At 34.7% G+C, this 23769-nt stretch overlaps 2 protein-coding genes across 3 annotated transcripts; one reads left to right on the top strand and one right to left on the bottom strand.

Annotated features, from left to right (window-relative positions):
• The first annotated feature begins 705 nt into the window (after positions 1 to 705).
• On the top strand, positions 706 to 10998 carry LOC142630577 (uncharacterized). 2 transcript variants are annotated; one of them, XM_075804590.1, is made up of 6 exons: positions 706 to 1125; positions 2014 to 2067; positions 8451 to 8524; positions 9286 to 9403; positions 9514 to 9572; positions 10689 to 10998. In XM_075804590.1, the coding sequence occupies exons 1-6, from the start codon at positions 982 to 984 to the stop codon at positions 10765 to 10767; spliced, it is 528 nt and encodes a 175-aa protein (XP_075660705.1). In that variant the 5' UTR covers positions 706 to 981; the 3' UTR covers positions 10768 to 10998. The 2 variants fall into 2 exon arrangements, with proteins under 2 accessions (XP_075660705.1, XP_075660704.1); XM_075804589.1 differs by having other exon boundaries at positions 9247 to 9403.
• A 7577-nt stretch (positions 10999 to 18575) lies between these two features.
• On the bottom strand, positions 18576 to 19567 carry LOC142630271 (zinc-finger homeodomain protein 4-like). The gene has a single exon (XM_075804257.1). It carries the CDS (start codon positions 19337 to 19339, stop codon positions 18602 to 18604), a length of 738 nt encoding a protein of 245 aa, XP_075660372.1. The 5' UTR covers positions 19340 to 19567; the 3' UTR covers positions 18576 to 18601.
• Between the last annotated feature and the right edge of the window lie 4202 nt (positions 19568 to 23769).

The following is a 23769-nucleotide window of genomic DNA, read 5'->3' as shown; positions in this document are numbered from 1 at the left end:
CATATTTTGAAATTAAAATCTCTATATTTTACAATGCTTCTATTTAAATAAATAAAAACATAAAAAAACTACTTATTTTTATGTTTATGTTTATTTGTCAATAATAAAAAAAAATAAAGTTACAAGGTACTCGAGCTTGGTGAGCTCGAGTACTGTAGAAATAAAATAAGCAGCATTTTATGTTTATGTTTATTTGTTGATAATTCCCCCCCCCTCAAAAAAAAAGTTACAAGGTACTCGAGCTTGGTGAGCTCGATTATTATAGGAATAAAATAAGCATCATTTTATGTTTATGTTTATTTGTTGATAATCCCAAAAAAAAAAAAGTTATAAGGTACTCGAGCTTGGTGAGCTCGAGTACCGTAGAAATAAAATAAAAAGTATTTTATTTATAAAAGGTACTCGAGCATGTTATACTCGAGTATTGTGTTGCATGGTACTCGAGTATACCAAGCTTAAGTACCACATTATTTTTTTTATTCGCCTAATTTCCACCTTAGCAGTGTCACGGTGGCAAAACTTCTAGGAATTCGAGTAGCTTAAACTTGAGTTTGCCAAACTCGAGTACCATAAAAGTGGTATTTTCCTATTTGGTTCCGAAACATTTTTTTTTTTGCTATAAATTTTAGAAAATTATGGTATTTGGCCATTTTCGCCCTTTGGAAGCAACGATTATATCAAACCACTTATACTTTCTCCCCTCTCGAGTATTAAGCAAAGGCATCGACTCCTGAGTCCTGACCCAACGAAATATCTTAGTCCAGAGGGCCCAAAAACAGTTGTTATATTATCAAATTAATCAAGCCACCGTTGTTGTCTCTTTCAGTACGTTTTGTTTTTTTCCTGAGAATTGAAGCAAAAGTTTCTTACTCCTTTCCGTTGGATTCTCATAATCACAGATCCAACAACTGCATTCTTATTTTTTCTCGAGAAAGAAAGAGTGAGAAAACAATAACAAAATCAAAGTGAAGAAGAAAAGAAATGGAGAAAATGAACCAAGCGTTGGAGAAGATGAAGATGATAGTGGGAATGGAAGTGGACGAAGAACAGCAAGAAGAAGAGAGTAGCAGCTCCTTCGCTTTCATGGACGACTTCAATCGCAACTGCACCTTGTCAACCAAACAGGTTCCATTCCTTTTTCTTTTTTTTTTCAAGTCTAAAGCTCTAAACAATTATAAAGACTAAACCAAATTATGTGAATTGTGAAGAGAAAAAACTTCAAGCTAAAAACGTTGTGTCAAATTGCAAGTAAATTATATTTATTTTGGTTATGAGATGAATCTGAAATTTAATTTGCATTTTAGACTAATACGACCTAGTGTGGCAAAAACTTCTTCTGTTAAAAAATTAACCCTTATATTGTTAGCTAAGGGAAGGGACATTGTATGAGAATAATTAGAGGATTCAGGATTTGCCTTTTGATTTGAGAAGAACATGCATGCTTACTTGTGGGTTCTAGTTAGCTTAACACCTAAAGTCTCTTGTGGTTAAATAAGAGATTTGAGATTCAAACATTGTAGACCCCAACAACCAATTGGTGTCTTGTATTGATAACGAAGCATGAATTACCAAAGTTATATGACAATCGAGTCGATTCAATGATTTAAGTTCATTACATACCTGGAGGTCCAGGTGTGACTGGAATAGGGTTAGGTTATATCGAAAATAGAGGATCTTAAAGACTATTTGAAATTCAAAAGAACTGTGCAATTGGGGGGGGGGGGGGTTCCTCCCCTTGCAGGAAAATAGCTGGTTGATTTTCCATGTGAAGTGGGTGTTCAATACAAGCTATGATTGGTTAGATCTGTGTTTTTTGTATCCTTTATTTTGGGAATTTTCCATGGGTATGTTGGTGTGTTTTGTTTTCAGCTATATAGTTTCAGTTTAATTTCAACAAGCTTTTATTTTTAGAGTATTCCGTGTTTTGCTGATTGACCTTTGAACATTTTCTATACGTTGATAAGATTCTTTTGAATTTATTGATCTCACTCACTCTTCTTTTGGATTAAACAGAGGCTTTATGGTTTTGCCATATGCTTTGCTGCTGGTTTGGCTTGTACACTCTTGGTAAGTTTTGAACATTTAGTGATTTCAGTTTAGATTTCTTTCTGGTTAGTTACTACTGATTATTTTGAATTATACATGTGCTTTGAGTGGAAAGTAAATGGAGGTGACTTCATTTGGATAAATAGAAAGGTGGCATATTAGGTGTTCGTTAAAATGTGTATCTCTGCTAAGAACCTTGACAACTGGTAAATGTATATTGAATGAAGGAATTATTACCTATTAAAAAAAAAGAAAGAAGAAAAGGCAATTATTGGCAGACTATTGAATCTATGAAGTTTTTCTAGTTAGATACATTTGGATGAACCAGATTTTGCAGAAAAGGGTAATTTCCTTTCCATCTATCCCAGTTGTTCCAATTCCCCAAATATGTGACACTTTTGTTCGTAAGAAACTAAATATAGTGCTCCAAAAATTTATTTATTTCTTCCTTTGGTTTGCCTTTATATAAGCTGAAGCATCAAGGGCAATGGGTTGAACTATTAATTAGGATTTTCTCGGGAGAAAGCCAAGAAGAGTAGGGCTGTAGCATCTCAAGAGCTCATTGTTTAATAAATAAACTTAGTTTCATGCCTTCACATAACTAGAGTCTATACTTTAGAATCTTTTTGCATCAAGATACTTTAAAAAAATCATTATAAATTGCATGAAAGGAAAATGAATCTCTCAATTAGAACGAGCTCATTAGTCATGACTAATTTATCTTAAAAAGCATGCTCAACCATGCTTTGTTTGCTAACTGGTTCTCTGTGTCAAGGATTTCATTGAAGATTCTGCTGTTGCTCGTATTTTTATTTATTTTTCTATTGATAAGTAAGGATTCCTCCATGTCTCATTTCCTTAGATTTTTACACCTCAATTGAAGTAAGTATAAATCTCGTTTATTGGTTATTGCCTTTATCTTGAGCATCCTCTTTTGCAAGTGGTTGGGTAATTTTTACTGTACCAAAAGCACTCATTTTCTGCCAGCATGTGTGGTCATTGTACCATTTCTTGTGTGCAAGCTTAAATTTTACTGTTGGGCTTGCTTTCTAGGGCCAGCCCTTTGTTAGATATCTCTTACCTTTTAAGATAAATTGGCTTAGCAGAGCTACAAATTTTCAATTCAGAGATTGTCGCAGAAGTAAAAAATATATGATAAATACATTAGGATACTAATCGTTACTTTAACCTTCCTATGCTTCAATGAACCGGAATGATCATAAACCTTTCCACTTGGCACTGAGATGCATATGACTACAAGTCAAAATTTCAAGTGTGCTAATGATCTCTAACTCAAATGGCACTTTGACATAGTACATTGGGGAAATTTAACCATGTGTGCATGTTGTGGGTTAGGAGAATTTTTGGATCTAGAGTTTAGAGATGTAGAAGAATGGGTTAGGGCTCAAAGTTGACTTGGTTTTGATAAGATGAGTAAAAAGGACAAGAATACTATTTATTGAAGAAAACAAGTTGCTAGAAAATTATGGACAGCACTTGTGTCCAAAATTAAAGAATGGTTTTGATGAGTTATTTGATGACTATTTAGTAGAGAAACTATGTGGGCTTATATGATTTTGATAGGTAAGAGGAAGGTCTTGATTTGGGGTTGTAAGGGAGAAAGAAAAAAGAGAAATTTATGTTGTTAGGGGCTGTATGAATAGTATCTATAAATGATACTGATGAGGACAAGGAAGAGCTCAAGGAAAAAGAAGATTAAATATACAAAGATTCAAGAATTGTGGTCTAGTTTTGATGTCGGAGCTTCTTTGCACCTTTGATAGGTCATTTTAGTTATTAGTATTGAGTCTTTTAGGTTGAGAAGCTGCTGGATCATTTTTAATTAAGGTCTATTAGAATAAGGGCAATTTGGTAATTTCTAGAAATCTGGAATGGGCTGTCCTTGGCCGTACCAAAGGCCCATGAGTCTTATTTTATGTTTACCTATTATTAAGTCTTTTATTTAATTATTATTAGTATTCCTATTCATTCTAGGAATAGGTTATTTAGAGTCCAAGTCCTACTAGGAAAAAGATAATTATAGCCTCTATATAAAAGGCTCTTTTGTGGTCATGTGATGGCAGAATATTTTGATTAATAAAATTCAGTAGCTTATTTTAAGCTTTTGTTTGTGTGATGCAAACTTCTCCGAGGTGTGATACCAAGGAACCCTAGGTGTGATACTTAGGAAGACCTAGGTGTGATTGCCTAGTGTTTTATTTATGTTATTTTTTATTTATCCCCTGTTTCAGCCCCACACAGCCATCAACATTCATTCTTTTCTAACCTAAACTCTTAAACATCACTCCTTATTCAAGAATTCATCAAGAAACCTAGTATAGTGCTGAAATTTCTTAACGGTCCTGCATCAAATTGGTATCAGAGCCCAAATCAGCACTATGAAAGCATGATAGATCTAAATAGGCAGAGCTATACAATTGCGGACAGATTTGAAGGGTTACATCACAAAAGCAGATATTCAAGCAATAGGTTTGATCCTTATAGGAATCCTTATGAGAGACTTGAATATTGCAATAAGGCTGGAGACACAATGAAGAAAGTTAGTGTAGAAGTACCATATTTTGCTGGAACAATTGATGCCCATATATTTTCAGATTGGCTTGCTTCTTTGGAAAGTTATTTTGAGGGGCATGACATGTCCGATGAGAGAATGACATGAAGCAGCAGCTAAAACAAAAGTACTTGCCCTGTGGTTATGAAGATGAGATCTTTGAAAAATTCACTACTCTTAGGCAAGAGAATATGTCAGTAGTTGAGTATATGAACAAATTTGAAGACCTCAAAATTTGGTATAGAGGAATTGAAGATCCACAACAAATCTTAGCCCGATTTAAGTCAGGATTAAGGGCTGAAATTCGTAGCTGAATGATTACTCAACGAACTCACACAATTGCTGAGGCATTCCAATTAGCTTTAAAGATTGAGAAGCGTTTGAAGCAGCCCCTTACAGAAAGGTTTTCTTCCCAAGCCGGGAAAACACCTTTGAGAGAGGTTGACCCTAGAGCATCCACTATGCAGCCAAGTTACGAAGTCCATTTTGACTACAAAGTCAATACTGCTAATGAGTTGAAAGATAAGGCTACTTTGGCTGATGATCTCCTAGAATTAGAAGAAGACATATCTCTTCTTTTGGTTGTTAGGCTTGTGGAACTGAAGCTCAGATGCTTTTTATTGATGGTGACAGTGACATGAATGTTGTTTCTGAGGCTACTGTTGAGAGGTTGAAGTTACCAACGGAACCACATCCAAAACCATACAAGGTGGCGTAGATAAATAGCACTTCTATTTTGGTAACTAAACGATGCTTGGTTCCTATTTCTCGTGGGCGATATAATGATTCTATATGGTGTGATGTTATTCCTATGACTCTGACACATATCTTATTAGGTTGCCCTTGGCTCTATGACCAAGATGTGTGTCATTGTGAAAAGAATAATACATATCAATTTATGTTCAATAATGAAACAATTTAAAGCCTATGAGTTTAGGACAAATAAAGCAAAAACAAGAGGTCAAGCCTAAGGATGTTGCTGAAACTCAGAAAAACCTCAAGAATATTGCTGAAACTCCAGAACAAAGAGCTATACAGCCACAAAGGGAAGTTGAAGAGTTGGAACAACATGCTGATAAGTCAGAAAAGTTTGCTAAAATGGTAGAACAACCAGATGAGCAACTAGTGGACCCTAAACAGCAAGTGCAACAGTCAACTCAACATGCAACAAAGTCCATGGAGCCAAAAGAACAAGCAGAAGAGTCTAATCAGCAAACTGAAACATCTCGACAACTTGAAGATGATTTAAAACAGCAACTTACTAGCTTAATGGAGGAAACTCTAGAATCAAAAGAAGATAGCATGATGAAAGAAGGGAACAAAGGGATGGAAAAGTCTTTTCCAACACTTCCACATGTGCATCAAGTTAAGGATGTGTCACTTGCAATGGGGGTTCCAATTGTTGATTTCGTAATTCCTGAAAAGTATAATGCTCCCATTGGAGAGCAGGTTGTTCCATTGTCATCATGCTTTCAAGCATCAAAGAAAAGGAAGGACACTCAAAGTCAAGCTTTTTATCCAATCTCAAGGATGCTATTCAGGAGGCCCAAGATTGTACTACTTCAACATTTCAAAACTCGAGGTCGAGTTTTCTCTAACCAGGGGAGAATGATGAGGTTAAGGAAGAGCTCAAGGAAAAAGAAGATTAAATACACAAAGATTCAAGAATTGTGGTCTAGTTTTGATGTCGGACCTTCTTTGCACCTTTGATAGGTCATTGTAGTTATTAGTATTGAGTTTTTTAGGTTGAGAAGCTGCTAGATCAGTTTTAATTAAGGTCTATTAGAATAAGGGCAATTTGGTAATTTTCAGAAATCTGGAATGGGCTGTCCTTGGCCATACCAAAGGCCCATGAGTCTTATTTTATGTTTACGTATTATTAAGTCTTTTATTTAATTATTATTAGTATTCCTATTCATCCTAGGAATAGGTTATTTAGAGTCCAAGTCCTACTAGGAAAAAAATAACTATAGCCTCTATATAAAGGCTCTTTTGTGGTCATGTGATGGCAGAATATTTTGATTAATAAAATTCAGCAGCTTATTTTAAGCTTTTGTTTGTGTGATGCAAACTTCTCCGAGGTGTGATGCCAAGGAACCCTAATGGTCCATTTGGATTGAGGAAGAGGGAGGGGGAGTAAAGTAGAGTAGAGTAAATTTGGCTCAACATTAGCCTATTTCCAGCTAACTCTACTCTACTCCCCTCCACTCCCCCTCCTTCCCCTCTCTATCCAAACGGGCCCTAAGTGTGATGCTTAGGAGGACCTAGGTGTGATTGCCTAGTATTTTTTTTATGTTATTTTCTATTTATTCCCTGTTTCAGCCCTACACAGCCGTCAACATTCATTCTCTTCTAACCTAAACTCTTAAACATCACTCCTTATTCAAGAATTCATCAAGAAGCCTAGTATAGTGCTGAAATTTATTAACGGTCCTGCATCAGATACCCTGAGACGAAGAAGAAAAGAGAGGGAGAAAAGAGGAAATATAAGCCTACATGCCTCAATACTCAAAAAACTAAATACATTTTTTATAAAACAACTTCCTCTTATTTTAGTACAATAATACACTTATATAGACTCTAGATCTTGACTTTTTTCTAAGAAAACTTTGAAGGTTATGAGCGGACAACTCTGTATCTGAAATTGCATTTTCTGATTACTTTGTTTGTTTGGTTGTTGGCATCAGGAAGTCTTTCTTTCTCCAGCTTATTAGAGTTTCTTGATCATTGTACACTTAGCGCTTGGTTGTGATGTACATCCTGTATAGTGTTTCCTTATTTCTAATAAAACTTATTACTTATATGGATTAACTATCTAATAAAACTGAAGCAAAACCTAATTAGACTAGTAAACTAAAACCTAATAAGGTAATAAATGAATAGCTTGGACTCAAAGAAAATGCATCTAAGATACCTAGGATCTCCTAGAAAATTCTATACTCAACTAAATTACCAAAATACCCTTATGTTTTTGGAGTTACTGAAATTACTGTTTTGACCCTGAATACAGAACTTAAATTTTTGTAACTAAGGCTTTAGAACCACTCAATGTATACTTCAATTGGACTTCACACGTGGACCAAATAAAATAAATCTTGAATAGACAAATTTGCAGAGCAGTAATTAGTTAATCTTCCATGTCTGCATCACACTTTCTCCTCTCTTAATTTATTGGGTGTATAACTTACAGACATCATGTGCAACTTTAACTTATTACTTTTTCACTTAGCAAAGAAAGAAAAAGGTATTACTCTTTCAAATAGATTCATAGTTGCATTCACTTGATCAGATTAGAAAATTTAGTTGGCATAAGTAACATGGTAGTCCTTGAATCATATCTAATACACCATATCTCACTTCATGTATGCTTTTTAGTGGGGGAGGTCTGAAAAATTTTATAATGGATTAGTCACAATTGGAAAAGGTATGTTGTTTCACAGTTTTGCTAGAACCTGAGGTTTAGTCCCTGAGAAAGAGTTACTTTTGCATGAGTTAGAAATAAGAAAAATCTTGATACTTTCATGAGGATAGGACCGAGTTAAAAGGTTTAGTGCACATATTCTTCGAGGGAATCAAGCTCTAATGGTATCTCAAAGAGAACTAATCACTGTATTATTCTTCAATGAATTCCACAATACATTCAGTTTAGTGTTATACTCTACTGACTAGTAACAGAGTACAACAAATTACAACTTATTCACTCAACTAACCAAGTACAAGCTTGTCTTAACCAACTATAACTAACTCTGTACCAGTATTTACTGTGCAAAGAATACTGCAGTAATGTATTGTACTGGAGCCTTAACAGTTTTTCCCCCTTTCCATGCAACAGTCAATGCTTGTATTCTTCAACCCAATCAAGTTCGGAATGACATTCACAATGGGCAATCTTCTTTCACTTGGAAGGTGTGTTTCTAGATTTGTAAGTTGTATGCCCCATTTTGCTGTTTTCAAATTAAAGTATTAGGTGGCCATGTGTGTTTCTTTCTTTTTTTTCTTTCTTTTTTTATTTATTTATTATTTCTGCCCCAGGGTGGTGGGCTTGAATATGGTATTTGTACTTAATGTGGTGAGATCATGTTAATTGTTTTGGTTTTTTCATTTATTTTGGCTCTATGGATGGTCCAAATCTGATATCTTCCAATTTCCATTAAAGTATCAGATGATATCTTTTGAGCTTATACAACTTCAAATGCTTGTCTTTAAAAAATGGTATAGAAAATAAAGGAGTAGAGAAAGGCTATTGGTCATTTCATGCATGGTCTTAAATTTATGTTTTTCTATTCACCTGTGTTTCAGATTTGAAATGTTGTGATTTCATTCCTGGTTTAAATGTAATCTTACGGTTCCAGAGCATTTTTCTTTATCCAAATTGATGTGAGAGCTTTAGTTATTTTTCCACTGAATGTGAGCATTCTTTTTTAAGAGATGAATTTCTTCTTCTTCCTCCTCTTCTTCTTGTTCTTCTTTTGTTCCCGAATTTGGCACGTAGTGCTGGCAACCTGTTACATATTCAGATAATTGTATTGTTACTTGTGTTGATTTTTTAATTCAGCCTTTTGAAATAAATTATGCGTGTAGCTATTTCTTATTTTTTCTTTTCATACTTACTCTCTATGGCTATTTAGTGTTCTTCGGATGCTAAGCTGGACTCGTTTGTTTGGCAGCACAGCATTTCTCATTGGCCCTAAGAGACAAGTGACAATGATGCTTGACCCTGTTCGTATATATGCCACAGCCTTATACCTTGCAAGTATGATAATCGCCTTGTTTTGTGCTCTCTATGTAAGTTGCACAGTGGCCATTTTGTTAGTTTTGTTTGTTTCTACCCCCCCCCCCCCCCCCTTTAGAGTCATTCTAAAGGTGTTTTTTTATTTTCTTGGGTATTGAAACAGGTTCATAACAAGTTATTGACACTTTTGGCAATTATTTTAGAGTTTGGTGCGCTAATTTGGTATGTCAAGATGCTGCATTCTTTCTCATTATACCTCTCTTCTATCCAATCTCATTCTTATGTATGGAGTTGCGATCAACATAGATTTCATGTGGCATATTGTATGGTGGACAAATTTAATTAACAAAATTGAATCACTAGCAAAACAAAATGATGATAAAATTCATACAAGAATGAGGTCAATTTCTTAGGTTTTGAAATGCATCTTCTCTATAGATTTTTGAGTGAAAATAAACTTATTAGGCATGCTACAAAAATCAAATTACCAATTTGGATGACTTGCAAAATTGATATTGTGGCATATCCTTCTTCACAAGTGTGGGTGCAAGGCGAGGTTGTCGTTTAAAAAAATTCAAAAAACCTTTAGAGGGTCTAACAAGTGACAAAAGTTTTGAACTCAGTGTTTACAGCGTAATGATATCACAATTGAATCTGGTGCTCTGCTATAGTTGATTTTTCTTTATAGAATGTGTGCTGAATTTTTTAGGGTCTATTTGGTATAGTTTTTTAAATAACAGTTTTCGTTGTTTAAACAACACAACACATATTTCCACAACACTTTTTCACTCACACATATTTCCACAACACTTAAATAACGTTACTAGAACAACGATACCAAACAGACCCTTAGTATTTTTGGAGCTTGTATTGTTTTTGCCTTGTTCACCATTTGATTGCTCGATCACCTTAATCTTGTGCTTGGCAGCATGTTGATATTGATAGTCTATTGTAGTTGATTTCTCTGTAGAATGTATGCAAAGGTTTTCTGTATACTGTAGTTGTATACTGTTCACCTTGCCCACACCGTCAATTTCACTATTTGTGTCCAACAAACAAATGAATTCCCATATTGGCCAAAACCTACAATAAGTTTCAAGTTTTCAAAAGGGAATTGGGTTTAATTTTGAATGCTCAATTGAGATAAGAAAATAGTTTTAATCAGCTGACTCCTTACTTATTTCATGGTTATATATGCCAGATCTCATAAAGAAATGGAAAGCTATTATGTTCTTTTACGTACTCCTTCAGAGATGTGCAACTTCTCTTTTTATCTTTGTCATTGTTGCACCATGTTATTTATTTATTTATTTTTCCATTCTGTCATGTGATTAACAGGTATAGCTTGAGCTACATTCCCTTTGCGAGGTCCATGGTTTCAAAGGTCATGGTAGCTTGTTTTGACACAGAGTTTTAGGCTAATACAGTAAGAAACTACTATTGATGTACCCTTTTCTGACATGATTGCCATTTATACATGTTATTGAACTATTAAGTCTTGTTCAACAAAAAAACAATAACCGAGTCTTTTCACCTAGGCTGTTTAACTGTGTCTGAACCCAACTAATTGAATTGGAATTTTGTCTTTGTGAGCTGAAATTGTGGCGATCCTATGCAAATCTGTAATTATATCTTTACGTTTCTTCTATTTCTTCCATCTTATTCCCATTTTTGTTTGGGTCAAAATCATTCCATTATTTCCCAAACTTCCTGTGGTTGCAACTATTTGTTGTGCTGGTGTGCAATTAATATTATGTATCTCAATGTTGTAGTTGTTTCTCACTAATACAGCTAATGAATATGTAAGCAACTAATTATTGTTGCTGTTGTTGTTGCTGTATTAGTGCTGAATATCAATCAGTTTTAATACACTATACTACAACCAGAAATCCAAACCTAAAGGCGTACATAAACAAGTTCATCTATTTCAGCCTAATTTTGGCAGCCAATGATGCATTTTCGGATGGAAGCACTGCTGAGCACTTGCACATGCACATTCTGGTGGAGATAGGCTCAAATATTTTGCAGACCTGTGAAATTTATCACATGGTATTCAAGGAAAGAAATTCATAATTTCATTTTGCATGGACCATCAGCATTGAATGATTAATGTGTGCCCTAAGAGTATATGTTAACTAGACTTTTTTTTTTTTTTTTTAATTCTAAACCATAAAGAGTTCTTTGTTATTCCTTCCATTAACTTTTATCACGTGTTTAATTAACTGGTACTATTTCTTTTTTTTTAAGAATTAGATATTTGAGAGTCGGGAATTTAAACCTTAGATGTATTCATTAAAAACATCAAAAGGTGTCAGTTGGCTACAACTTGACATATCTAATTAGATCATTACATTGAAAAAAGAAAAAATACACATGAGATTAATATGGCATGAAATTGTTGGTCATAAACAGAGTGTGAAAGATCTTTTTAAAGTTTAATGATAGAAAATATAATGTTTTCATTATTTATGAACGTTTTCATTATAATGCTAACAAACAAAGTCAAAAACAAACAAAGTCACTAAGGGTGTGTTTGTTTGGAGGTGAAATAGGGTAAATGGAAAACTTCGTAGAGAAAAAAGGAAGGAAAATTTTTTTGGAGTGTGTTTGGTTAGGTGGGGAGTAAGGAAAATGAATAGTGAGACTCGGGTGTTTTCTCTTCTAGCCTACCAAAAAGTTTTCTTCTCAAAAATGGAGAGAAAACTGAAAAGAGAAAATTAATCTATTTAATGGACAAAAATGTCTTTGTGCATTTGCACATGGACTTTGTTCATACATTACTCTTCTTCACTTTTTTTTTTTTCCCTCCAAGACGTTCTACCCTCTTCTTTTTTCTTTTTCTTTTTTCTTCCCTCGTTGCCTCTTCTTTCCCTTTTTTTTATTTTTTATTTGAGTGTATGTTGCTCTTTTTTTTTTCCTTTTGCTTTCTTTTGTGTTTTTTTTTTTTTTTTTTTCCTTTTTGGTTGTTTGCCACTTTTTTGGTTTTAATTGAGCATCATTTTGTTAGTAAATTTATATAAACTCAATTTTTCCATCCTTTCAATTGTTCATTCCCAACCAAACAAAAAGGGAGGAAATTAAAAAAATTTCTACCCTTCCACTTTTCCGCCCCTTCAACTAAATAGACCCTTAGTTTTTTCTTTGTAAGATAACATTAATCATAGATAATAGAAACATCTGGATGACTGTCCCTTTAAAGTTTCCCTTAATATGCCTTGTCTCGTCACTCTAGTCAATGGCAAAATGGAGCACAAGTCAATAAAATGTTTTCATTAGCAATGTTTTTCTTTCTCTCACTTCAATGAAAAGCTAAAATTCTGATTGGACTAAACGAGCATCCAAGTCTAAAGCGTGTTTTTACAATCAAAACTTTGGAGTAGTCTTAACATTAATCATATCATTGTTAGCAAAGAACATGAAGGAAATCAGGATCAGCCGCCTTGCAAATCCACCAGCCACCATTATAAAATAAAGAAATATGAGAATCAATTGCAGTGGCCTTTATATATCACAAGGATCATGGAAGCAATTAGTGCCTAGATTATCATAATTATACCTCTAATTCTAATTTTAACTTCTTTGGGTATCCTAAGCTTTAGATAAATATATTCCTCCAGCGAAGATAGATGGTAGTCAGGTCCTATTCAACCCAGTTTTTTTTTTTGGGTTAATTATTCTTTGGCCTGGTGGCATTTTTTCAAACATTCCTACGTTTTCCACTTTTACTCAAAATTCTAGTACAAGTTGTTATTGGGAAAAAATTCAAGATAACCCCATGTTCAATGTTCGTAGTGTTATATATAACCAGTAGAAATTAAAGGTCATTAATGACAAAGTGTAGAGTGTTGATGCCACTGGACTTGGCTGTTATAGGAGTTTGACATGCGTAGTCGCTTCCGTTTGCTACCCCAGTTTAAAATTAGCATAAAATATATCCTAGATGGGTAGAGGGAGATCACCTAGTCTCCTAGACGTGGACTACCAGCAAATAAAACCAGAATAAAATGTTAATAACTAAGTCCATAGCAGCATAGAACACATCACACGCACTGAACTTTAGCTTCATTTGGACACAATCATTTAAAAAGGAGGGCTGATTTCAATTTTTAAGTTTAAATCACTTCAATAAGGTTAAGGTGTGAAATGACTTTTTTTTTTTTTTTTGATGAAGTTTATAAATCGAATTGAAAATTGCTAATATGTAAATTAGAAATTAATGAATAGATATTAAATATTATTTTAAATTTCCATTCTTTTTATATATGTTCGTGACTTTTGTTATATTTTTATACTAGCTGTATTTATTTATGATCTTTTTTTCACCTTCTCATTTTTCTTTTTGTTACATATATTAAAGTAGAGTTGTGTCATGCGCCTATGCACATGCATGCATTACCATTCTCTCGACTGCATTTTTTAACCTTCATATTAAAATATTATATATATAAAGGCTCAAGCAAAAAAAAATGAAGTTAATTTTTTGTTCTTTATTTGTATTCCCCTTTCTTTGGACTAGCAAATAACGTTAAAAGTTTAATTTGTATTAATGGAGGCGAATTAGGAACATATTTAGGTGTTTATCAGCACATAAGAGCTATAATTATGTGATGGATATACGAGTAAAGCACTCAAACCCACATCATGTATCAAATTCAAAGTCAGTGTACAGAGGAAACCTTACAAAGTAAAGGCGTACCCCAAGTGAGGATGGCCATGGAATTGAAAATTGTTCTTTAACTTAATTGTTAAATAAATAAAATAAAATAAAATAAGGCGGAAAACCATTTTGGTCCTTACATTTTGGAGTTACAGTCAATTTAGTCCATACATTTTGGTAGAATTCAATTTAGTCCCTGTTATTTTCAAATTACAGTCAAATTGGTCTCTACCGTTAACTCACTAACAAAAAATGCTTATGTGGCTGATGGACTGCACAATTGACATACTTAAATACTTGGCTTATAAAATAATATTTAAAAAGCTACTCGGCATTTTAACAAATAAAAAAAGCCACGTAAAAAAAAAACACAAACAAGTATCAAACATATGATTTTCTAACCGGAAAAAATAAGATAAATAAATAAATAAAAACTCATTTCCCTGTTACTAGAAACCAAACCCAGCCCAGAATGGTAGAATCTCATATTTGGATCCCCTTCTATCACCTAAATCACAGAAGACTGAATAAAAAATAAAAAAAGACTAAACCCATTACCAAAAACACAAATCAAAATTTATATAAAAAAAAGGCGTAAATGCATTTTTAGTCCCTATATTTTGACCCGATTTCTATTTTTGTCCTTAAATTTTATTTATACCACTTTTAGTTCCTAAACCAATTAACACGTGACATTTAAGTCCTTATGGTCACCCAACTAACTGAAAATGCTGACGTGGCTGACGTCACAATAAAATAATAATTAAAAAAATCTATTTTAGCATTAAAAAATTACCACATCATAATTTAAATTAAAAAAATTAATTTATTAATTTTACTGAATGAAAAAAAAATTTTAAAACATGAAGAACATGTTCCTAACCCGTGACTACCCTCAACTCAAGAAAACAAACATTTCTCTTGTCTGAACAAACCTGCCTGAACTCAAGAACACACAAACCTAAACATTTTCTCAACTCCAAACATTTTCTTTCTTTCCAGATCAAAACACCACAACCCCAGATCACAACTCTCTGAAACTCTCCTGTCTCAACTCTCTGCTTGCTCAGTGCTTGTGGGTTTTCCTTTCCTTTGATTTTTTTTTTTTTTTTTTGTGGGTTTTTATGCGTGGGTTTGTAGGGATCAGCGTGGTGAAGGAGGGTGTGGGTTTGTGGATCGGCGTGGTGGAGGGTGTGGGTTTGTGGTGATCGGTGTGGTGGAGGAGGGTGTGGGTTTGTGGATCGACGTGGTGGAGGGTGTAGGTTTGTGGATCGGCATAGTGGAGGGTGTGGGTTTGTGGTGATCGGCGTGGTGGAGGTCTGGGTTTCAGTGGCTGGATTGAAGTTTGGTGGTGGGTTTTAGTGGCTAAGATTGGAGTTTGGTGGTGGGTTTCGGTGATGGAACAGATCGAAGTTTGGTGGTGGGATTCGTTCACAGATTGGAGTTTGGTGATGGGTTTCGTTCTCAAATCGAAGAGGAATGGTGCCTAGACTAGCTGAGTTTTTTTTTTTTTTTTTCATAAGATTTGGGTGGGGTAGTTTGCTCCGATGAGTTTTTGTGGGTAGTGGATAGGTTTATTGTTTTGGATTTGTGGTGGATAGTTGATGGTTTTGTGGCAGATTCTAGTGGATTTGTGGTTGTGATTTAAGGGCAGTCTTTGTGTTCTTTGATCTGGGTTGGAGTTCTTTTGTTCTTCATGTTTCTTCCTGAGTTTTTTTTTTAAAAAATTTCATTCAAGTAAAATTAATAAATTTTTTTTTAATTTAAATTCTGACGTGGTAATTTTTTAATGCTAAAATATATTTTTTAATTATTATTTTACTGTGCCGTCAGCCACGTCAGCATTTTCTGTTAGTTGGGTGATGGTAAGGACTTAAATGTCACGCGTTAATTGGTTTAGGGACTAAAAGTAATAAAAATCAAATGTAGGGACCAAAATAGAAATCGGGTCAAAATATAGGGACTAAAAGTGCATTTACGCCTAAAAAAAATTCACTAATCCATTACTAAAAACACGAAACAAAACACAAAACCCATTACCGAAAACACAAATAAAAAATTTCTATAAAATAAGATCTTGCCCCATGTATGGCGATGATGACTAACTTGCTGTCTGAAGTGGGCGTTATCGTCACCGACAGCGACGAGGATCTGCTTGGTGGAGAACTACTAGGAATCTCATTCAGTCTTCCACAGATCTTCAATTCAAAAGAAAATAAGATTTTTTTTTAATTCATTTCATTTTAATGCTGGATTGTGTGGGTATTGCATGTATAAAAGTATTGTTGAGATTTTAATTTATTTCATTTTTAATGCGATCTTGGCAAGCCTATTTCTCTTTGTTTGTGTGCGTTTGGATAGCAAGAAAATGATAGGAAATTTTGAGTTTTTCTTTTTTATTGATTTTATTTTTTCAATCAAATTTTTGATTTTTTGTGTTTTTGATTTTTTTTTTCTGACTTGGCTTTTTTATTTATTGAAATGCTGAGGTGGCTTTTTAAATATGATTTTATTAGCCACATAAGCTACAAGTATGTCAATTGTGCAATCACTTAGCCATGTCGACATTTTTTGTTAGTGAGTTAACGGTAAGGTTCAAATTGATTGAAAATTGAAAGTAATAGATACCAAATTGATTGCTACCAAAATATAGAGACCAAATTGATTGTGACTCCAAAATATAAAGACCAAAATGGTGATTCCACCGTAAAAGTTCAACATAGAGCATCCACACCAGTTCTTTTATAGTCTTCTATAATACAAAAAATTCTTCATTTTACACATTTTAGTCAAAAAAACACCCACATCAATGGGTGTAAAACTGGGTAAAATCTTGCAAATCCATCCACGAGCTACAGTAACCGTGTAAATATACACGGCTACTGTAGCTCGTTCATCCAATATTTTTTTGTTTTCCGTTCGCTTCTTTTTTTTTCTCTCTTCTTCGTGCTCAACAAACTCAGTTCCCTCCTTATCTTCTTCTTTTTCCTCAGATGCACACAAACACACCTACACACAAACACATCCACACAGACAAATCAACAAGGATACACTTGCTCAAAAAAAAACACACACACACACACACACAGAGACAGATTGGAGCTAAGGAGATCTCGGATGGGTCTGACCGAGATGGGTCTTGCCTGATCGGAGCTAGAGAGATCTCGGATTTGATCAATGCTTGTGGATCGGAGCTAGGGAGATCGGTCGGTGCTTGTGGATCGGAGCTAAGGAGAGACCGAGACCACGAACGCCACGTTCCAAATGATGTCCAAAGCCACCACGGCTTCGAGTACCCCCAGTCGGCCCTGCGCTCCTCCAGCTACCACGCCACTGTCTCCCGCACCAGCATGGACGAGCCGCGACGCCCTGTGGCGCGGCCCAGGAGCAAGGCCAAAGTGGTGGATCGTGGGTCGCGGTGTTGGAGCTGCCCTGTCATGGGTATGATCTGGTCGGATCTGATCGTGATCGAGAGAGATGGGTATAGAGAGAGACGGGTAGAGAGATGGGTACACAAAGAGCAAAAAATCAGAAAAAAATGTGTAGAGAGCGCGCGCGTATTATTAAAGGGGTGGTTGAGGGAAATAATAAAAAATGTGAGAAAATTGATTATTTAATTAAAAGAGGTGGTAGAATAGATGAACTGATGTGGATGTTTTGTAAAAGTAAATGTGTAAAATAAAAAAAGTAGGTTTTTAATATAAAAATGAACGTGTAATATGAAACAACTGATGTGGATAAGAGAACAGTTGAACAAAGCATGGAAGGCACTTTCAAGTTTTTTTTTTTTTTTTTTTGGGAGTGGGGTTAAAAAGTTTCAAGTATACTACTTCACTAAAAAATCATTCAACAAACCGACATCCACTGATCCACATGATTATTTTTGTGGTCTCTCTCTCTCTCTCTCTCTCTCTCACGCGCACACACACGCACGCACGCACATACACACACAGCGAGCGGGAACACATAGTCACAGACACGCTTGCTCGTGCATGCAGACATAGCTTACCTTTTAGTACTACCAAGATATAAAACGAAGTGAGTAAATGGCTCATCTATCCTCTTCCATAACCTTTTGCGACTTTTTGGAGTTCGAAAGTACAATTGTCTATTTATGATCTCATTTTGGGTAAAATTCATTAGTGCATCAAAGTCTAGTTAGCAGTAAACTTGCTTCAAGTACATTTGCACTCTTTGTTCTATTCACAACTATGATCTTGTCATAACAAGTAAAAGAAAGGGTGGATAGCACTTTCGGGAGTCCTACAGTGAACACCCTCCTGAAAACTCTGTTGTCATTGAATTATTTCATACACCACATATTATTGACTTCATTATCATTTCTTGCATCTCTAATTCAAACTGAAAAAAGAGGAACGTGTTTAGAGAGAGAGAGATGAAACAAACAAAGATGATAAAAGAAACAATTTTACAAACTTCATAAGCATGGACATTTGCCATTTGCTGAAACTGACAAACACTCATTAAACTAGACTAACATGTATATAACCAAAAGACAATCAGCAATGGCAATCTTAAATGAGAATAGAAATAAATAAAATGTGAAAATAGTTTTGTTGCACAATAGACTCATCTAGCTAGCTGGTGGAGTTTTTTTCTTTAGTGCAAATTTGTGTTTGTTGTTGTGCATCCACACCTTGAGGACTCTCCTCTTGATCCCAGTCTCTTGGCAGAACTGCTGCACAGTAGATTCTTCTAGCTTCTGCATCTTCCACCCATTCTTCTCTGCAAAGCTCAACATCTTTTCCTTCTGTTCTTTTGTGAACTTGGTCCTAAACCTCTTTCTCACCTTTTCAGCTGGTCTTGCCACAACACCACATCCATCATCATCATCATCCTTCTCATCAGACTCTGAGGGGACTGATCCACTTTTGTAGGACACTATCAAGGAGTTTGCAGGGTACCCTATTGGTGACCCCAGAATTGCATTGTTGAGTATCAAAGGGGTGTGGTAACATTGAGAGGAACAGTGAGATTCTATCTCTTTCCTATGGAAGTTTCTGTGGCAGTTGCAGGCTGAACACTTGAGGGCTTCAATGGTGCCTTCATCTCCAGTACTTGGCATAAACTCACCACACCCATCAGTTGCATTCCCTCCAATTTTTGCTGCATGGTTCTTGAGGCATTCCTTGTACCTTACCACTTTCTTGTGGGGTCTGTGATCCTCCAAAGTTGGACTTGGACATGGAGGGTCTGCACTATTTGATTTTGAGGGTTGGGATTCTGAATAAGGAACTACATGACCATTTCCTCCAGCATGAATGCAGCTTCTTGAAAATGGCATTTTCCCTTTTTGGGTTGAACTATTCATCTCTCTCTCCAATGTATTAAACGAATGTGAAGCTAATTTATCCTGGGATTCTTGGGACCCTTTGGAAATTATATTAGATCCTTTGGAAGGGTTAACAAAAAATGAACCTTTAGTTGCTGGTGGAAGAAATCCAAGGGACTTTCTTAAGAAAACTCAATTATACATAAGGGGAGGAAGCTAAAATGATGGCCTAAATTTTTTTTTTCATTGGAAACTATATGAAATGGAAGAAAGAGATCCTAGCTAGATGATCAAATTAAGAGCATGAAAAAAATTGCTGATTAGAGTCTTAAAGCGTTAAAGACATATATATGGACGAATAACATTCAACTTCTCTAAGATTTTGAGCTGAAAATGACAAGTTTTTAAGAGGAATATACCTTTTTCAGACGAGAGAGAGAGATAGAGAGAAGAATAAGGACAAAAAATTGAAAGAGTGAGGAAGCCTGCTACAAGGAATAAACTCGATGCTGAATTTGGCAAGTGAAGCATCTGAAGCTCATTTATAAATGAGAAAGAGAGATTGGATCGAGTTTAAAGGGTCATTTTCTTTTAATGATAGTATAAAACCTAATAGGAGGATTACTAATTTGTTATAGGGGAGAAGGCTCGTCTTACAGACCAAATGGAAAGGCAGAAAGGCTTGTAAATTAGGGACATTTAAAAAGGTTGCTTTGCTTGCACTATTAGATATCAAGCCTAGACCATGTATAGATGTCCTCTTCATCTTCATCATTTGAATTTCACCCTACGAATAATTTGTCATCTTTTCAAAATAATTAATTCTAATTATAAATTAGCTTGCTTGTTTGGGACCTGCACTTGCATGCGCATTCTCAGTAATTGGCTTGTGAGTTCTAACTAATATCCGATTATATATATATATATATATATATATATATATATATATATATATATATATATATTTTTTTTTTTTGTTTTTTTTTTTGTTTTTGTTTTTGAACCTCTCGTAATAGGGGTTTATGCTATCGTAACCCTGGCGTATGCTTGTGGGTTAGTAGCGTACGTTACTTTGGAATGTCTGACTAGAATGGGCTTGAGACTTGGGCCAAAGTTTGCATTTTGGGCTGTTGGACTTCACACACAGCTTTGGCAGTGATTGGAGTTTTTCTTTTCATTATTGGGACTGGGGACCTTGGGTTTAGGCCGAAATAAAATGGGGTGTATGCGACTCTCTTACAAAGATTAGAGATGAGTTTGAAAAAATTTTACTTGTTAAACCAAAATGTTGTTGTTCTAAAATACCCCAAAATTGTTCATGGGCATAGAGGCAGATTCTAAAACTCAGAGGGATGTAAGAGGTTTTTTAGAATGGATAGTTGGTGATGGTAGCAAAATTCATCCCTAGCATGATGATTGGCATCCTCAAGGGGAGCTTAGCTACAATTGTGATGATCAGGCTATCTTTGCAGTAGGTAATCATCCTTCTGCTAAGATATATATCTAGTGCCTTTATAGATGGGCAATGGCATTGCAAAATCTCTAGAACCCTTGATCAAAGGCTTATGCATCAGGGCTGTCAGCTTGAACAGATTTAAAGGAAGAAACTTTTAGTCTGGGTTCATGCATCATGCTACCAATTGCTGATTTTCTTGGGATAGACGAGTTGACGTCCCGCACAATGTGTATATATGCTGTAAGTTCATTTTGAATATTTTATTAAAAAACTATTTACTATTATAGTATTTAAGGAATTAATTCCAATTATATTATAAATATTATTGTAAAGAAAGGAAATGTAAATTGTTATGATTATTATAATTAAAAATTTGAAATTATTTCTTAAGTGAATCAAAAAATATTCAATTACTCCCACTAATTTAAGCTCAAAAATGAAGGGAATTCTATTTCCTTTTTAAATAGTGAGCCACAAAGCATCAACTTGTGGCTTGTTTGGAAATTTAGAGAGGGAGGAGAGTAGAGGGAAGGAGAGTAGTGGGGGAGGAGAGTAGAGGGGAATGATTATTCTCCAACTTGTTTGGAAGTTTTTAAAATTAGTAAGGGGGAATGGAGTAATTAGTCCTTCCTTTTGTTTAGATGTTTTAAAAATTAAGATGGAAAGGAGAGGAAATGATTGAAATAGACAAATTTACCTCTATTTAAAAATGGACTTGCAACATTGGTCTATGATTAATTTGTTAGATTAAATAATTATTTAATCAACATTCTCATTTCATCAAATACCACTAATAAAAGTATAAAACTACCATTAACTATTATAAAATAAATTTTATTACCTCAAAAAAAATTATAATAAAAATAAAAATAAATTTAGCTTAGTTAGTTAATTTATCTTTACTGCTATTTCTCCTTCGTTCTGCAACTACTCTGTTTGTGCGTATAAAAGCAGAGCATCAATGCATTTTATTCATTCTTGCACATTTAATAAAACATTTGCTCTTCTATTTAGAGAGATTCTTCCATGGGAGTGAGAGATTGAAAGCGTGTAGTGAATTTTTGCATGGTTTCGAAGCTTTTAACAATGGCTTATGGTGTTCAAACTCCTTCAATTACCACTGTTCCTTCTTCAGGCTTGGACTCTTTCCAACACAATGGTTCTGACTTCATTAATTACTGCTGAGAAAATATCCTGTCAAATATTGAAGAAATTCTTTTTAAATAATCAAAGATTATTTATATAATCAGTTTGTAATTTTGTCAATTTAGAAAAGGTAAATTGGAAAATTCATTTGGTCAATAATTTATCTACTTTACTCTTCCTCCAAATCTCTCCAATTTGGGGGAATTAGAAATGAGAGGTTAAAAGTAGTTGAAATCCCTTCAAATTCCTCCAAACCCCTCCCCCTCATTCCTTAAAAAACTTCCAAACAAGGTAATTGAATTACTCTCCCTCCCTTTACTCTACTTCCCCTCCTTTTTTAAACTTCCAAACAGGCCATTAGTGAATTCAAACAATTAAGTTAAAATATAATTAAAAATATGAACATATTACTTTAGTAAATTCACAATTAATTAATTATTTTGAATAATTTAAATACATAATAATTTTTATATTTCTCGATTGCATCTATTATTAAGTTTCTTTTGCCTTATAATGGTTTTTGTATTGTTACCAAAGCAACTTATTAACTTAACATGAGAAAGGCCGTCACATTCTAAATATATTATTATTATTATTATTATAGGTTGTTAATTTTTGTATTTAATGTTGACTTGATTCCGTAAGCAAATTTGATTGTATTTCATGGTTAATTTCTTGTATTCTTGGACTTTTTTTGTATTTGGGTTGGACTTATGGATTAGACTTAGAGCAACCATATCAGTTAGTGTAAAATTTTCATCTATTTTGCAAAAAAAAAAAAAAACCTACTTTTTTATTTTACACTCACTTTAACAAAATTCCCACATCAGTTTATCTATTCTACACATTTATTCAATAAAATAATCATTTATTTTAACACTGTCATCTCTCAACACAACCCCCACAGCCACCGTCATCAAGCAACCACCATCATCAACCCAGCCTCCAGCCTCCCACTGAGCAACAAGATTGACACCAGCATCCAACCAAGAAAAGAAAAAAAAAACCAGTAAAAAAATCAGAAAACCAGAAAAACAACCCAAAGACCCACATCAGAGAGTGACCCACATCCATCAACTGATGGTGGCTTCAGTAAATCAAGCCACCATCATCAACCTACCCAAATCCAAAAACCTATTTATCAGAAAGAGTGAGGGATGGTGGTAAAGGTTAGAGAGAGTGAGGGACGACAATGACCTAAGCAACAACGAGCGACGGCCTGAGCAACAACGAGATCGAGCGACGCTAGCTTGAGCAACAATGAGATCATGGGTGTTGCTCAGGAATGAAACAGGGAGAGAGATGTTGAGACTGAAAGGCGTTGGTGTAGCTCAGTGAGAGGAGAGAGAAAAAAAAAAGAGCGAAAAAGATGTTTTATACTGTACAAAGATAATATTAAATAAGAGATAAACGAGCTACAATGACTGTGTATATTTACACGGTCACTGTAGCTCGTGAATAAATTTGCACATCTTTACACATTTTTACACCCACTGATGTAGGTGTTTTCTTGCTCAAAATATGTAAAATTTGTACTTTTTTCTATTTTAGAAGACTATAAATGGACTAATGTGATTGCTCTTAATAGTGCTACAATTTCGCACCTATAAAATGAAGTTGGCACCTACAAGTTTGACACATGACCACCGTTTAAAAAGTAGTTGGGACTCTTTTAACGAGTCGCTAGACCTGGAGTTTTCGCACCCGCGAATTGCTTGTACTAGAGACAAATTTATTACACATATCACCTACTGTTCCAACCCCTTACCCACTACATATACACTATTTCCATGAGTTTTACGCTAAGCACCTGCCTAAGAGTTGAGAGAATTGAGGCTATTTTTGTGAGAGCAAAACACCATTAATT

Source organism: Castanea sativa, chromosome 4 (assembly GCF_040712315.1).
Source record: "Castanea sativa cultivar Marrone di Chiusa Pesio chromosome 4, ASM4071231v1".
Lineage (NCBI taxonomy): Eukaryota > Viridiplantae > Streptophyta > Magnoliopsida > Fagales > Fagaceae > Castanea > Castanea sativa.
This window is presented reverse-complemented; position numbering and strand designations above follow the sequence as displayed.

What these genes read in the sequence shown, in the direction of transcription:
- LOC142630577 (XM_075804589.1), top strand. Translation starts at nt 982, where the DNA reads ATGGAGAAAATGAACCAAGCGTTGGAGAAGATGAAGATGATAGTGGGA. An exon ending in AATCTTCTTTCACTTGGAAG is followed by an intron (nt 8,525 to 9,246) that starts GTGTGTTTCTAG and finishes ATGGCTATTTAG; the next exon opens with TGTTCTTCGGATGCTAAGCT. An exon ending in GAGTTTGGTGCGCTAATTTG is followed by an intron (nt 9,573 to 10,688) that starts GTATGTCAAGAT and finishes TGTGATTAACAG; the next exon opens with GTATAGCTTGAGCTACATTC.
- LOC142630271 (XM_075804257.1), bottom strand. Translation starts at nt 19,339, where the DNA reads ATGAATAGTTCAACCCAAAAAGGGAAAATGCCATTTTCAAGAAGCTGC.